Genomic DNA, 12,993 nt, shown 5'->3' with positions numbered 1-12,993 from the left:
TTTTTTATTTTTTTATTTTTTATTTTTTATTGTAAGAGTAGTGAAGCACTGGAACTGCCTGCCCAGAGAGATGATGCATGCAGTGTCCATAGAGAATTTCAAGGTCAGGCTAGACAGGGCAGTGAGCAATCTGATTTAGCTGTGGATGTCCCTGTTCATTGTAGAGGAGTTGGACTAGATGATATTTAAAAGTCCTATCCAACTAAAACGATTCTATGGTTTTCTATGAAAAGGTGAGCAGAGTCATGCTGGGACGTTTCTGGTGCAAGGCCAGCATGGTCTTTACCGGGAGGAACACCTACACTGTGAAAAAGAGCATGTTCCTCACATGTCACATGTGCATGCTTCAGTCACTGATGTGCAGCTGTGCTGTGCACTTATTGGCACAGTCCCGTGCCACTGACCTCCTGGGGACCAATTACTGTCATGTCAGGAGACTGAGGCTGTAGAGAACATTATTTACACCAAGCAAACCTTATTTATCTCTTCCTTAAGGTTTATATATGAACACTGTGTTTCCTGTTGAAGACTAAAACTAAACCCCATTTTTTCAGCATGAGGTAGCGTTCAAGTGATCCTTTGCCTCTTTGTTGCAGAATTGTAGGCTGAAGCAAGCCAACAGGACAAGGGCCTCTGCACCAAGATGGGAAAGTTCCTAGGGAGATGAGAACACCCCAGAAGTCACATATTCTGGGCAGGTAAACAGGGATGCCTCTGGGCAGGTGTTAGCATATGGAAGCCTTCATTCTGTTCGTTTTGAAGCAGTGCTGGCAAACTTAGAGTACTTTTGAGATAATATGTAATTGTAGGGAAAGATCCGAACTATCCCATCAGAGCCCAGACAAAGAGATAGGTGGCTAGATTGAGTAGGCCTTCAGTAGATAACAGTACAAATTCCTTTTAAAAAGGTTGTTTTGCTCTTGACAGCTGTTGAATATGCCACTGTGGCTGTCAAGGCTGTGGGAAAATAAACATATTGAAAATGCCAAAGACAACATGTGCTGAGGCAAAAGCTTTTATTACATCTAGAGCTTCCTTTTTGGCTTACAGGGCATCATAAATTACTTTGTGTTTAGCCTTTGCAGCTTCTGGTGTTTCCTGTAGCTCTGCAGATCAAGCTATGCTGAGTAAGAAGAAAAAGAAAGAGCAGTGATACCGGGTTAGTACAGCACAGCAAACTCTCCCAAGGCAGTCTGGCAAGGCAGTGTGTTGTGAACTCCGTTCTCTCAGTGCTTTTGCAAAGGGCTGATGCTGTGTGGGCAGAAGTGGACTACGCTGTGCTCAGTAAGGCTGGGGGAAGAGGGAGCGGAGCTCCTGGCCGCGCCTGTGTCCCCGTCTCCACTACAACGGCCATCAGAGGGCGGCAGCGCTCCAGTGAGAAGCGAGCGCAGCTCTGCGTGGCTTTTGTGCCTCGGTTTGGTTTGTTTTCAGCAGGTTGAATCCGATTTTTTAGCGTTGGGAAAAGAGAAAATAAAAATGAGTTTTTCAAGGGTCCCGTTTAGCAAAGTTTCCAGTGAGCTGAGCTCGTTCTTAAATGCAGACCACACCTTGGGTTGCACAAAAGGGAGCTAAAATTGTTTTGAAATCCAGCCTTTGGTGCCAGCTTACTATTATTAGACCAGATGACAGACCTGGAAAATATAGGTAAGCTTTTGGGTACACCAAACTCTCCTCGGGTGACCTCTGGCTAGTGGTAAGTAAATGTCTAATTCCAATTCCAACCTAAGTTTAAAAAGGTATCTTTGGAAGCAAGTAACTTTCTAGCAAGTTATGCCAGATTTTGTTTTGTGCTCCATACCTTGTTGAGAGCCTCGTTTCATGCAGAGGATGCATCTCCTTAGCTGTGGGGTTAAAATGATAATCAGAACTCCTAGGCCTCCAATACCAGCTGCCACAACCCCGATGATTGTTCCAATAGATTCTTCTATACCAAACAAGCCTGAGGGACAAAAAAAAGGCAGAGAGCAATGTAAGGTGTCTTTCAGGCAAGCAAATGCAATGCAGCTAGCACAATTTCTGCAGTGTCAATAGGGAAGCTACTTACTATGGTATTGATTACACAGATGTCTTGCCTGACATGACATTGCTGGCTTCCAGACAGGAGACAACATATTGCACAGTGGAGTTGATTTTTTTCATTCCTTGGTAGGAAGCTGCTATGTTTTCTGGGGAATTAGTGATAGGACAGTTTCCCTTAACAGTCAAGTACTGTTATGAAACAGCATCAGAAGGTGTGCAGAGCTCTGCTGCAGTCCTTTCTTTTATTTGTTGTTCTTTGGGAACACGGTAGGGATAGAATTATCCCATTTTCTCTGAGATGCACACTGGAATTCTACCTTTGTTATTTGTTCAAGCTGAAGGGTGATTTGGGAAGAGCCATTGGTTAGGTTAGCACATGAGCGTGGTTTTTGACAAGGATTATGGAATGTACTGTGAGGAGCACCTGCCCTGTGGTGTAGAGTCTGCTAGAGGAAGAGTGTACTTGTAGAGAGAGGGAACTGGCTGGGCAACGGCACAAAAGACTGATCTGATCAGATTTTAAGTGACTGCCCCGTGGTATCCATTGTGTCAGGTAACTCATCCAGGAAGGATAATAAAAGAATAATTTAAAGCCTTTCAGTTTCATCTGCAGTTAGAATATAATCAGGCGTTCATGATATATGTCAAACTAGTCGCATTTAAGCTTCACAAGAAAAAATGGATAGTGTTGCTAATGTATTGACTACAGGACAAATCCTGAAATCTTTCATCAGTTTTAATCAGCACTTAATTAGTCTAACTCAGGACACCTACCATCAAGTTGCACAGGCAAGACTGAGAAGAACCAAGAGTCTGTACAGAACAGATCCAACTGTTCTGATGACCCTTGTCTTCATGCATATGCTTAAGACAGGCCCACCAATAACTATAGCTGCATGCCCAGTCACCATTCATAACCAGAAATGAAACCTATTGCACAGATTTCCAAATATCTGTTCACCCATTCACAGGAGAAGCTGCTACTCTCTGCTACCTTGTTGAATAGATGCACACTCAGCTGCTCACCAGTGAGTGAGCTGTAGCTCATCAGTAAAAATCCAGCCCCCTCTTCCCACCTGCAGTTGAAGTTCATTTTTGTGGCTGCTTGTTGAATTGGAAGGACAATGGTGCTGTAGAACCATTGCTTTCTTCACTTCAAAATGTATGTCATTTGCTTCATGTAATGGAGAATTTAACATTGTCATCTAATTTCTCCTTTTTATTTTAGATAAATTGGGGGCAGTCTTGATCTGTGGCACAATTCATTTATTTGTGAGTTATATTTCTCGTGTTCTCTTGTCCCCTTAATTTAGGTGTAGTGCAGAAATGATGCATTTCATCTTCTCAGGAACACAAAAAGGCAATTACATTGGCCAGGGAGAAGACACTGCAATAGTAACATGCTCTACAGAGAATATGAGATCAAGCCAGTAGGAGACCTCATAAGATACATGATCAGGTCCTCATGCACACCTTGCCTTGTTAGTCATGTTTTAAATTCAGTAGTTACGTAAAAATTAGTAAGGGAAGAATTCAGGCTCCAAAGGGCAAAGGCCTGGTGAATCTCAGTGAGTTAGAAGTTTTAATAATAAATAGTGGGGAAATGGCACTTGCATGATATGCTCTTGACACAGAGGTGATACTTTTTTTTTAGTTAGATAATGAGATAATAAACCTTTTGATGTGTTGATTTGTTGGGACTGAAATGTGTTTAGCCTTTATAAAAAGGAGAGCTGCTTTGACATTTCCAACTGATAAAGGCAAAACAAGCTATCTCCCTACTTAATATGCCTAGTGTATATTTGTGATGCTAAGAAAATATAGCACGGCAGTTTTATAGCTACTTTGATTTTAATGGGACTGAAGTTAAGCAGAACTGATATAACGTGATCCTTGTGCTTCACTGTGAGATTACTTATGTCATCCAGAGTTAAGGAATGAATATGCAGATTAGTGCGTTGGAGAGAAGTAATGTCAAAAGAAAAGACTTGGAAGCTGTTTCCTGAGGTGATATCCTGTTACCAGCCACTCAGAGGGGTTCTGACAAAGAGAGATGTGTACACAAGAGAACTTTTCCGACAGTTTTGTTCTTAGTACTCACTAATTCTAGTGACAGAACTATTTCTTCCCTTTTACTTGTAAATGATCCTTGTTACAATAATACTTGTCTGATTGTTTCTAGGAACAAGCCAATCAAAATTAGCTAGCCTGACAAAAATAATGAGAAATGCAACTATGTGGGGCATTCCATTACACTAGGCCATATGTCCTAGAAACCAAGCAGACTAATTTCGCTCCTTCTGCAAATGCATAGACTAGTTTTGGAGGAGGAAGAGGGAGAAAAAAGAATATACAAATAACATCAAATATTACCTAGAGCCCTCCTGATCCTCAGCTTTGTCCCATCTCCTCTCATCACCCATCCATTCTGTGTAACCTCACAGAAATAGATACCGTGGTCACTGGTTGTCACATTGAGAATCACCAGGGAGACAATCCCCTGGGACAAGTCTCCGCTCATGAAAACCCTAGAATTATTTGGCAACATGGTCACTTTGCTTTCTATCAGGTCTGTCTGTCCCTTTTCATCTTCTTTGTACCACCTCACTGACAGACCAGTCCGGGAAGGATGTTGTGGGCCTTTAAAGTGACAGTTCAAGACCAGAGTTTCACCCTCTTTGGCTTTTTCCTTCGCTGGTGTTTGATTCACGAAAAATTGCCATGGCTCAAATTGCCATGGCTCAGGTGTTGTCAACAGTGGAGCCTGTGTTCTCCTTTGAGATACAGTTGCATTCTCTTTGCTTGTGTTTCCATCACTAACACCGACATCTGCATCAGAAAAGAGAAGAAAGAAGAGGGTTGAAGGCAATAGGATAATAGCTGTTTGTTCCTGAGCCGTGATCATGGAGAGGAACGCCTTTTGGAATTAGGACCTAAGGGTAGTCACTTATGGCAGTAGTGTTTCTTTCCCTGGTTCCTGCTAAGATTATGTTCATGTGTGCAGATATGAATGATCCTCATTTCCTGCTATACTTGGGGAGCATTATTGTCATTGTCCAATGGCTTTGGATGAAAGAATTTATTCAGAACTCTGGCCTGGAATTTTAACCTCCCACTTTTCACTCTTAAATGTCTCAGGATCTCAACTGTTTTCAAGGTGCAGAAAGAAATGTATGTTCCATTACACACAGGCAGTTCTGTTCTGACAAGTACAGTGAACGTGTGTGTGCCTGAATGCCTGCATCCCAAAACATAACATGAAGTTCTTAGGGGTTTCAGCATGCACTTCCAGTTTTAAGATAGGAAATCTTGGGACCAGAGGAAGAAATCTCCTTTGTTAGGGACTGAATTCCCAATCGATGCTATCAGCCATTGGGGATGGCATCTTAGTATGCTGCAGGTATTGATACTGAAAATACTGGTGTGAATGAGTTTTTCTAGAATGGTTACATGCTTTTCTCACAGGACACAAAGATTTTATAACACAGTAATTCCTGACACAAAGATTTTATAACACAGTAATTCCTAAAGACAAAGTTTAATCAATTTGAAGAGAAGATTTTCAAAGAGGCCAAAATTGAGAAGTCAGCAGGCTTGGTACAAGTGTGAAAATAAAGTCCTTGCTGAAGTGCCTGTATGAGAATATAGAAAGCTGATGTCAGAGGCAGAATTAAAGGGAGGGGAATATAGGACTGGTGAGCCAAGGGAAGCTGGTGGTGAGAGGTGCTGACTGAAATGTATTATACATCTATTTTACAAATACAGCAGGAAAGAACAAAGATGGGACTTGATTATTTGTTTGCCTAGCTGGAAGTTAGTTAAGCTATTCTGCCTGGGCAGTCCACTTTCTGTAACTATTTTTCAACAACTTAGAGCTACTGTGAGTTTCGTCATGTTGGTTTCAACGTACAAGTTTTGAGCTGTTGTGAAAACACTCACTATATGAAATAGCCAACTCCATTTTGACAACCAACATCCTGAAACACATAGAAGGCACACCTGAAGACACTGCTGTTTTATCATGTTTTTAATTAAGAGGACTCCTGTCACTGGCTGACATCTATTCTCTGTGAAGGGATTACTTTATCCTGCTGCTCTTTCTTATAAAAATATAGATGATATGCCCATAATAGAGATTTAAATCTGCCTTCTTTCACACAACTGCTAATCATAGTATCAAGCAGGCTTGAGCTGGGAGCAATGCAAGTAGGTCTCATTTCTGGAACCAAGCCTGGACTGAGAAGATGGGAGGAATAGTTGCTGTCTCAAATCCCAAGCTGGAACAAAAAAGAAGGAAAAACAAACTCTTAACAATAAACCAACAGCATTAGCCAAGAAAAAATGCAAACCAATTTTTTGAAAAAATTTTTTCTGTTGTTTTGTTTTCTTTTACTCAAGTCAATGCCCTCCCTCCTGAACACTGCAGACCATTCTAGGTGAAGGTCTGGATTCCCCAGTACCTGGAGTTGTTCACTGCCATGAAAATGGTGTGGAATGTTGTTGTCTGGGCCTGCTAGGGCTTCTCAATGACAATAGTCTCTGTGACAAAAAATAGACTTCAGTGACAAGTGTCTCAAGGCAATGGAAAACCAACTCCACTGATGGTCGATTTGAGAACTGCTTGAATGGCTCCTCCAGGCACGGTTGGGCAGGAAATTACATTTGTATTTGTAGCTATTGTCATTTATGACTCGTATAGTCATAAAGTAGGACTGACAATTTCTGTCCGAAGGCAGGGCATTGTTGTTCTGTGTGCCTTATAAAAGGATGATGTACAGGATTCACAGTTTAGTTATTGGACAACAGTTCACTCACTGATCCAATAATATAGAAAATACAAGCTAGCTAAGAAATCTGGTAGCAACAACACGTGATGTTTCTGCTCTCCAAGAATGGCTCACAAGAGCTGCCCACATAAGATGATAAGTTGTGTGAGGAAACCCCACCCCATTAGGCCCAGAAGAGAAAAAAAAAGAAAGAAAATTTTCTGGAGCAGAGCGATTTTGTGAGACAGTAACAGTTTCCAAAACCCTTTGGTCAGGAATGGGTTTCAGCTCCAGATGTTGATCAAAGCATGAACATGAGCGAGAAGACAGATGAAGGTAGTACACTATCAAATTCCTGAGTGGTTGGAAAGCAAATAATTAAGTTTAACCATATTCTGAGTGTTTCGGGTTCATTACAAATAGATAAGGGGAAAAGGAATGGGACCAGCGGATGCCTCAGCCTGGCTCACCTCACAGTGTGCCAGACCTAGTGTGCTAGGAGGGCATAATCCTAAGGGAGGGTATCACCTACACACCTGTCTGAGCAACTTGTGCAAGTAAAAGAAAGAGAAAACTTCAGAGATGTATGGTGCTTTGTGCTTTTAAGTCAAATTGAAATTTTGGCCTTGTACCTGCATCACTGATCAGTGGCAACTGCAGCCTGAGAACCAGGAACCCAAACACTAATGTAGTTCTGAGTCCCTTAAAACAAGTAGTCCTTATTAAAAAGACTGGATGAAATATTATCCTCATGTCTGTGCATTATCTTACCCGTGAGCCCACTGGAGCTATTCAGAGTAATCTGTGGTCCAGATATTCCCTGTCCAGTTAGACACAGGGATAGTGCTAAAGAGATCATAACGGTACAGGAACAATGCACCGTGATGGTGCCTCTGTTCATCATGAATTTTATTTACACTACCCTTACGAAAAAAACTGACCTTGTCATCTGTGTTACCCCACGTCTTTGATTCAATAAATATCGGGTAACCTACAGCTTAATTAGGAAAATCAGAATGAAAAAGGAGGAAGCTCTATCATTTAGTCCCAGCTCTGGGCGGATTCAATAGGAGGTCACAGCACAGCTTCTATTTTTCCACCTTTTTTCTATGTTTTTCTTTTGTAAGGTTGCAAATCAGGAACATGCTAGTTCACTGGTATTTAAATACACAATGCCTTCATCATATTGGCATCTGGCAGTATACTAATGCCAAATGCCTTGTTGAGTCTGCTTCAAAGCTCTTTTTAAGTTGGTTGCTTCATTAGCAGAATGATGTGTGGGTTTCCTGTCAAGTGGGTGATAGGACTCAGTCCCCCATGGAGAGAAATGCAAGGCTTTTTGGTGAAAGCACTTAAGCTAGGCAGAGTACCTATGGCATGAATGATCCTGTCAAGATCTTGAAAAATGATTAGATGATCTAGTAGGTCACTGTAATATAAAGTCATTAATTCTTGGCCAGTTTTCAACCAAAGGGGTAAAAGCTCCCTGGAACTTCCTGCAATGTGACAACGTGCTCCACATTTTCCAGTCACAACAGGGCACCTACTAATCTGCCAGCCTACCCTTTACGCAATCCACAGGTTCATACTTTCCCATGTAGGGTCATATCTTGGCTGTAACTGCAAAATACACAAAGCATGGTGATAGGAGGAGGAATTACAAAGAAGTGATTAAAATATACTCATTCTCTCTTCTAGTCCTGAAACCTCTGACTTACTCCTTGCTCCCTGGAGCACACCAGAGCAGCTGTGCAAGCTTTGCTTGCTAGCTGCTGACAGCATCAAGGAAGCAAAATGGAGGCTGGAGGTTAGTGCACAATACAACATTTCTTGTTGTGCCTCCTTTCTTTTGTCCACTCTCAACAGATGGAGAAGAGGGCAAACAGGACTTCCAAAACACATAAAAATCCTCACGCCCTAGAATGACCATATTTTGGGTGGTTTTGTTGGCTTTAGAGCTCAACTTCATACTCTGCTGGTACCATAAGAGTGCTTTAGAAGCTCTAACCAGTTCCCAGTTGTCTGTGATTAAGCAATCAATGACTGTTCATAGCTTATCACAATTTATATGATTTCTGCCCTGCACTAAGATTGATCTTCACAAGTGGATGTGACTACGTTGTGAAGACAACTGGTTGCTAATACATCAGAGAACCAAAAATAGAAGTAAAACTTCTAACAGTGATGACACGCAACCTTTCTTCTAGAAAAAGACAGGCAAACCTACTCTTTCTGGAAAGATTTCCAGAAAGAATTCTATCCTGGGGGTCAAATTCAAACACATATTGACATAAACACATATTAACTAAAAAGCAATGTGTTAAAAAACATGTTTTAATGCAGTGCCCAACACTGGATATAGATTTCCTGCATCCTGAGGGAGCCCTCAGAGGAGAGTGACTTTCTGAAAAAAAAAGGAAGAGAAGCTTCCAAGTCAAGCTCTAGGAATAAACTGTATTTCTTCTAATGAAGGAAGGCATTTTAGTACTCACCCACCAGGAGGAAGAAAAGGAACAAAGTCACTGCAGATCCATAGGGCTTCCCAATATGCTGGCTCATAGTTGCTGAAATATATGATCTTCCTAGTAGTGTAGGCAAAAAAGCAGCACGGGTAGTGTGGGCAAATAAATATGTGTATGTTATTGCAACAGGACTTCACATTCTGCCCGGTGAATGTCACACTTACTAAAATTACTACAGCTCTCTGCCTGCCACCTGGAGTTCAGCCATGTCTGAAGTCACAACAATGACTTCCTGGGGGCTGTCCTCATCTGTCCTAGAAAAGATGCCGAAAATGCTCAGAGAGCAGTGGGAAAATTATCTTTTTTTTTTTCCCCCCTTTTTCTTTTTTTTTTTAATTGCTTTGATGTCGTTTAACCAGAAGTTTGGGCTTACGTAATATTCGGATGTTCAAAAGGAGATCTCTCTTTGGCTGAACTCCTTCATAGCAAAGGTGAGTAGAGAGAGCAATTGGATTGATCTTTTGAGCAGTTGAAAAATAAGCATCCTTATTCATCATGAAAGGAAGTGATGGGAATTTAGTATTTTTTCTGGATACTTACATACTCGCAGGTAAAATATATTATCCTTTTCTTTTATTTCCCCCCCTCCAGTGCTATCAAAAAGTTCATTACTTCAACTCTATTTACACAAAGCTTGTCCATGTCACCAGATGGAAGGGAATACTGGTAAAACGATTGCCTACCTGTATCCAAAACTACTGGTATACTCTGGAAGTGGAAATCTGAGCTTGCAGAAAGGCAAATTCACAACACTACTGTGTGGGAAGCATGCCAGCAGCTCCAAAGCCCCACCTGTAACACTCAGCCTGGCCAGCAGTACAACAGCTGTATGGAGCATATGCCACTTCAGTTAGCTGGCTGACACCTCTCACAGTGCACCTGTTCAGAAGCACACTCATCTAATGATTTTGTTTATCTTTAGGACTCTTCAGATAATGGAACTGTACTTGAATATCCATTAAAAACGCAGTTCCACACCAATCAAAACACATACACTGCACATTTCTGCTAAGAGAGGCACTAGGATTATTACTTTTCTTATTATTTTGAAGCAAAAATGACAAACAAAACATCCCCCTTCCCCTCCCAAAAAAGCAAAGCAACCCACACGCGGCTAAAAGACCCTACCACACCATGAGGAAAACTGTCCTAATGCTATGGCTTTCATGAGAATTATTCTGATAAAGTCTTTGATTTGCATTGTCGCATGCGGATGGTCCACAATAACTGTTTTGAGAAATTCAGCATCTGACTTGCAAAAATTTGCTGACCAAATGACATCAGGTGGAAAAATATCTAATTTTCATGTAATACTCCTGTATCAACAAAAAGGGGAGAATACAGAAGGGTATGGCTGAAGAACCCAGAAGCAAGTATTTCTTCTGTGCTTTAAATGGATTGGGAGAGTGGGAAGATCTGGAATTACCAGGTAGGAATTTTTCTGAAGTATAATATTTTTAAAGAAGGGAGCTGGGTCTTTGTGCAGAACAACACAGCACTTAGCTGAACACAGTGAAAGCTAGATTGCAGGGCTCTTCTGAAAGAAGTATTAACTAAGTGCTAGAGAGCAAAGAAAATATCAAGAAAGGATAAGGTCTTGGGAATCTGGAGGGGTTCCAGTCAACCAGAAGCCGATAAATGTTGTCACAGTTTTCAAGAAGGGCAAGAAAGAAGATCCTGGTGTTTACAGAATGGTTGGTCTCACTCCAATGCCTGGCAAAATTACAGAGAAGATTATTCCGGGAGATACTGAAAAATACCTGAAAAACAATGCAGCCATTGATCACTAACAACATGGGTTGACAATGGCAAAGACCTGACTGACAAACTTAATCTCCTTTTATAAGTTCACCTGGCTAGCTAGCCAAGCAGAACTAGATGATTATTTCTGTAAAGAACTGTGTTTCTCACAGTATCTTTCTTAACAAATGTGCAGTATATAGCTAGACAAAAACATAATGTGGTGGGCGAAGAACCAGCTGACAGGTTTGGCATAAAGGGTTATAGTAGCAAACTGGGTTATATCAGGCTGGTGGCAAGTCACTAGTGGGCTTCTGAAAGGCTCGATTTTAGGGCCAGTTCTCTTTGTTTTCATTAGTAACTTGGATACAGGGCTCGACGTTATACTAAGTAAGTTTGTGGATGATAGTAAGTTAGGAAGACCTGTTGACTCCCTTACAGAGATCTTGACAAATTTCAGGACTGGGCAATCATCAACCACATGAAGTTTAACATGGTAAGTGATGGATTTTGCACCTGAGATGGGGCAACCCTGGATCTATATACAGACAGTGGGGTGAGAGGCTGGAGAACAGACCTGCAGAAAGAAATGTGGGGGTTCCGGCTGATGGCAAATTGAATGTGAGTCGGCAGAGCACCCTGGCAGCCCAGAGCACCAACCATACCCTGAGGTGCATCAGGCCCATCACTGCCAATCAGGCGAGGGGAGGAGTTGTTCCACTCTGCTCTGTGCTGTGTGGCCTCACTTTGTGCGCTGGGTGCAGGTGTGGATATCACAGTATGAGAAGAACATAAAGCTATTAGAGAGTGTCCAAGGGAGGGCTATGAAAATGCAGAAGGGTCTGGAGGGCAAGGTGTATGGAGAGCAGCTGAGGTCCCGTGGTGTGCTCAGCCCAGAGCAGAGGAGCTGAGGGGAGGCCTGATGGCGGCTGCAGCTCCTCACAGGGAGCGGAGGGGCAGCGCTGAGCTCTGCTCTGTGTGACAGCGACAGGGCCCGAGGGAACGGCATGGAGCTGTGTCAGGGGAGGGGCAGCCGGGGGTTAGGGACAGGGTCTGCACCAGAGGGCAGTGGGCAGGGAACAGCTGCCCAGGGCAGTGGGCACGGCCCCGAGTGCTGGAGTACAAGGACTTAAGAGGAGTCAAAATCTAACAAGATTTTGAGGACTGAGTAGTCAGCAAAGTCAGAGGCACTTGGCAGATGTAGAGCAACTGGGGCAAAGCTACTAGCCGTGGCTGCATGGCAGAGAAGATGTGGGAAGACATAGCTGGATCAAAGGGATTCCAGACTCCATCTGATGTAAACTCAAGTACGTGGTGTGCTTCTAAAAAAAAAACTCCTTAAGTGTGTTGTAGTGGATGTTCTACTGTTATTTCTGCAAATGGTGTCTGTGTTCATTTTATTCTGTGACAGTAATTCTGCTGTGAATCCACCCTTAAATAGGACGTGACTGAGCAAAGCTGTCAGGCTGGCCAGTCGTAAGGGAATACAAAGTGCTCTCGGTGCTGCTGGCAGCTATCAGTTGAAGCTTCTCACATAACTCAGTAAGATTAAGAGAGAATTCCAACTTTTGGGTAAAAAGGAAGGATGGTCCCCTGGCTGACGTTGAGAAGAGTTTGGAAAATGTGGATTTCGGGTGTCCAAATTAAGAAAGCAAGCAACAAAAGAGAACAAAACAATGCGTTCTTTATTACACCTTCTTGTACACTTTGGAGACACTCTGCTGGCAGCACACAGCTGTCCTGTCCGGGTCCCACGGCTGGGAGGGGGTATCCGTCACAGGGACTTCTTCCATCCCGGAGGCTACTCCTCTCCCCCTGTAGGTGTGCACCTGGAGAGAGCTGACCGTTTAACAGTCCCGCTCCGGCCGTTACCCACAAGCGGGGCGCGAGGCCGGTCCCGCCCGTCGCCCCCGGGGCCTCCCGCTGTCAGGAGTAGAGGCGGCCGC

General features: G+C 42.7%; 2 protein-coding genes across 2 annotated transcripts in view; one reads left to right on the top strand and one right to left on the bottom strand.

The window, feature by feature from the left end:
• Nucleotides 1-1,036: 1,036 nt before the first annotated feature.
• On the bottom strand, nucleotides 1,037-9,518 carry LOC100550424. The gene is made up of 4 exons (XM_003202737.4): nucleotides 9,278-9,518; nucleotides 4,393-4,848; nucleotides 1,799-1,939; nucleotides 1,037-1,123 (listed from the first exon to the last, which is right to left on the bottom strand). Exons 1-4 carry the CDS (start codon nucleotides 9,342-9,344, stop codon nucleotides 1,119-1,121), a joined length of 669 nt encoding a protein of 222 aa, XP_003202785.2. The 5' UTR covers nucleotides 9,345-9,518; the 3' UTR covers nucleotides 1,037-1,118.
• A 2,010-nt stretch (nucleotides 9,519-11,528) lies between these two features.
• Nucleotides 11,529-12,993, top strand: part of GRAMD1C (GRAM domain containing 1C) — a 53,183-nt gene continuing 51,718 nt past the window's right edge. Inside the window, exon 1 of the mRNA XM_031554962.1 lies at nucleotides 11,529-11,543. Coding sequence (XP_031410822.1) covers nucleotides 11,529-11,543 — 15 coding nt within the window. The remainder of the gene's footprint in view (nucleotides 11,544-12,993) is intronic.

The sequence above is a fragment of the Meleagris gallopavo genome, chromosome 1 (genome assembly GCF_000146605.3).
Source record: "Meleagris gallopavo isolate NT-WF06-2002-E0010 breed Aviagen turkey brand Nicholas breeding stock chromosome 1, Turkey_5.1, whole genome shotgun sequence".
Classification (NCBI taxonomy): Eukaryota; Metazoa; Chordata; class Aves; order Galliformes; family Phasianidae; genus Meleagris; species Meleagris gallopavo.
This window is presented reverse-complemented; position numbering and strand designations above follow the sequence as displayed.